General features: G+C 39.1%; 1 protein-coding gene across 1 annotated transcript in view; it reads right to left on the reverse strand.

Moving 5' to 3' along the window:
• Positions 1-436: 436 nt before the first annotated feature.
• The window catches only part of LOC107087405 (disintegrin and metalloproteinase domain-containing protein 10-like), a 28,096-nt gene continuing 24,843 nt past the window's right edge, over positions 437-3,689 (reverse strand). Inside the window, exon 13 of the mRNA XM_015378974.1 lies at positions 437-3,419. Within this exon, the coding sequence (XP_015234460.1) occupies positions 3,238-3,419 (182 nt within the window). The 3' untranslated portion in view covers positions 437-3,237. The remainder of the gene's footprint in view (positions 3,420-3,689) is intronic.

Here is a 3,689-nt window from a genome sequence, read left to right on the forward strand (position 1 = left end):
CTGATCTGAGTAAGATTACAATTTCTATCAAAATCAGTTGGTTATTTAATACATAGAAGTTATGAAGTTTTATTTAAAGAGTTTGTTCCAAGTGAGGAAAAAGAACCGGAGAGAGAAAATTTCAAGGTGGAAACAGATTTTTCCATTAACAGAAAAAAAGCACATCCTTTAAATCAAAGAACACAGAATTGACTTTGAAAGGAGGTAAGTTGGGCAACATTTCCTCAAATTAAAACCATTATCTTCTAAAGAAAAAAAATAAAAATAAAAGGTGAATAAATAAATAAAATGTATATAAACTTAGTTTTGACCTTAGTGAGTGCAGACAGTAAACAGAGGTCTATTTTTTATTTTGAATGAGTCTTTTAATTAATGCATTTCAAGTACTCCAAAAAATTACATCTCTTTGCACAATACAATTTCAAATTTTTATTTATTTTTTTTTTTAGTAAAAATGTTCAAAGTGAACAAAAATTTCGAATACTGTATAAAACACAGTGAACATTAAAATCAGACGGTTTTTACGCTTTAATCATGTGTTCTTACGGCCTACGTCACCTACAACATTTCAACTCAATTGGGACATTTTTTTCAGTGCACGTTTATCTAAAAACAGTTTTTTTTTTTTTTTTTTAAACCAAGACTACGAAATTAAAAAGGAAAATAAAATTTACAGGCATTTTTTTTTTAGACTTCTGCTCGTCTACCCAAACCATGCCACAGGAAAAGAGAAAAAAATAAAAAATAAGAATCAACATGAACTCCGTCACTGAGTCGTTAAAGTATAAGAAAATTCCAGTTCTACTTTTGCACAAAGAAGAACATAAATAACTTAGGAGAGGAAACTTTGTCACATATGAACATTTTTAACTAGTTACTCTGAATTTTGAAAAAAAAAAAAAAAAATACATGTATCAAAAATGTAGTTTTCATTTCTCAAATTAAATGCAAATTTATTTTCCAGGTACTGTACAAGTTTACAGGTAAATTCTGCAGGCCTGACGGGTGAGATGTTGGCGCTAGAGATGAGATTGAGGAGAAGAAGAAGAAAAAAAAAAGCTCCATTTTTGTACAGAGATGAGGAGTGGGAGCAACTTTCAAACTATCGGATTTCTCTGCCTGGTTGCAGGAGGCGTGTCCTTACATCATGATTAGGATAACCAGCGTTGCATCAGTCCTCATTAGTGTTGCATGCATTTCAAACTTAAAGTCAAAGCACATGTGGGACGTGTCATCTAAAATCTGTGCTGCTTGTGCTCCACCTTTGCATCTTCCTTGCAGAAGCGTAACGTTTAGTGTCATTATAGGGGACATTTTGCCTCTAGAAAGAAAATAAGTGCATGCATGTAGAGAAGGATCCCTTATTTTACCGTCTATATTCCACTCCCTTTGCTCAAAACTCTGATTTCAGCCTCGAAAAGAAAAAACTCGCTTGCAAACGTTCACCCTCCTGCAAATATCTTCTGCTGCTGGTTGAACCCCGCTTCTCTTTCACCTCCTTTAAAGTGATGAAAGCTGCAGTTTTAGGCGTTTCTCTTGTTGCACATTTGATTTGCTTTCAGTAGCTCTGGCTGACAATAAAATGCCACCAATGAAATTAGTGTAGAGAAACGAAACAAGTGCAGATCGGTTATAATCCAGCAGATTCTAACAGGAGTGGAAGATATTTGCAGAAGTAATAAATCCAACTGCAGAAGCACGTTTCTGTGTGGGAGCCGAAAATAACATCCGTTAGTGAAAATACTGAATTTTTCCTCAATTTAAAAAACTAAAAAAATATTTACGCCTTCTCTCTAGCCATACGAGTTTACATCATCAGGTAGTTCTTGCTTTCTAATAAATAAAATTCCTAAAATGTTTCCTTTGCAAACAGCTGAAAACAGAAACCAATCAGATTTCCTTCCTGCAGCAAACCGTCCAGATCCAGATAGATTCCATTAGCGGCTCTCGACGACGGCGTTGATGTAAACATCAGGAACAACTTGGCTCTTTACGGGATCTGATCCTCGGAACGAGAACAGGAAATAGCTGCAGGACTTTTCCTGCAGGTTAATAAAAAACGAACCGAAGAAAAACAACAGCAGCCGTCGAGTGAAATACAGAAATTACAGACCTTCGTCAATCCAACGTCACACGTAATGAAAGTGTCTGCATGCCCACATTGAACAGATCTTAAGATTCACTATCTGAAGAATAATATGATGATTTCATCTTACATTTTTTTTTTTTTAGTAATTTTTAAGATTTATTTCCACACTCATGTAAACTAACTCTGTAACACGACTCATTTCTAGACTCCTAGCCTTCCTTATTGAACATGATCAGCTTCATTCTTCGAGAACAAAAATACTAACGTGATCCTTCCTTTCTGTTCCCGGGACGCTACATCTCCTCACGCAGCCAAATGTTAGCAAGACCGAAAAACAAAAAAAACAAACAGGGAGATGATGCCCTTAGTGTTCATAATCTTAGAATCAAGTAAAAGTGAATGCGATCTGACAGACGGCGACACAAGAGCGTCAAATCCTTAATGTTCCTTCATTTATGTGTTAATAATCCTGAGAGCACTAACCGAAAAGAAAAAGAGAGAAAAAAAAAGTGAAGAATTACACATTTACAGTAGAAGAAATAGTTTGTTTTCACTTATGATACACTAATTATTTACAGTCACATGCAGAAAGATGTCTGCATGAGGAGACCGGAGCCTCTTTTGCTGATCGACGCGTGTAAAAATCAGAAGAGAAAAAAAACATCTGGGCGTCTCATTTCCGGCTAGGATGGTGAGGAGAGAAACAAAAGAAGAAGAAGAAGCGGAGAAGGATTCACCAGCAGCCACGGCTAGTCACTCCAAGAAGACGTTGCAACGGACCGAAAAAACACATCACAGGATGCACTGACGCCACGCGGGTTTAACTCCTCGGCACGCCGAAGAAAAAGGGAGAAAAAAAAGAAGGGAGGAAAAAGCAAGATGGAAGAGTGATGCTTAATCGCACTGCGCTGGAGGCGGCTGAAGGTCCAGTCAACGCCACAAACAGCCGCTTGAGTTATTAGACAATGTTTACTCTTGTTCCGCGTCAGCGGCTTGTCTGCAGGTTGGAGGAAATGACGACGATAAACAACCATGTCAGGCTTTTTCTTTGGATGGAGTGACGCTTTTGTTTCCCACTGTAGGCACGAGGAGGAGCCAAGGCATTGGGGGGGTTAGCAGAAGAGAGGTGGGGGGGGGCCGAGGGGTTCTCAGCGTCTCATCTGGCCCATCTGATAGTTCTCTCTGGGCTGGCGGTGGTGCCTCTGGGGCTGCGGCTGCCGCTGCGGCTGTCCGCGGGCTTGCCGCTGGGCGCCGTGGGCGTGAGGGTGCTGGGACTGGTGCTGCACCTGAGAGCTGGCGTGCTGCTGCGCCCGTCGCCGTTTCAGAGTGCCTGGGACGAGACGCAATTTCAGATTAACTCCTTTTAATCCCATTAGAAGAAGAAATGTGTCTTTGAAATAACTGGTTTAAAAAGTTTCATACCTTCTTTTTTACATTTTGTCACATAATAAACATCTGTATATGTAGAGAGCTTTATATAATAGAACAAAACAGCCTGACTCGTAATTATTAGAGATGCACGATATAATCGGCCTTAAAACTGAATATTGGACATCGGCCACCCCACCGATATTTAACCCGATATTTGATCAGCTTCTGA

Source organism: Cyprinodon variegatus, unplaced genomic scaffold, assembly GCF_000732505.1.
Source record: "Cyprinodon variegatus isolate N-32 unplaced genomic scaffold, C_variegatus-1.0 Scaffold183, whole genome shotgun sequence".
In the NCBI taxonomy this organism is placed as follows: Eukaryota; Metazoa; Chordata; class Actinopteri; order Cyprinodontiformes; family Cyprinodontidae; genus Cyprinodon; species Cyprinodon variegatus.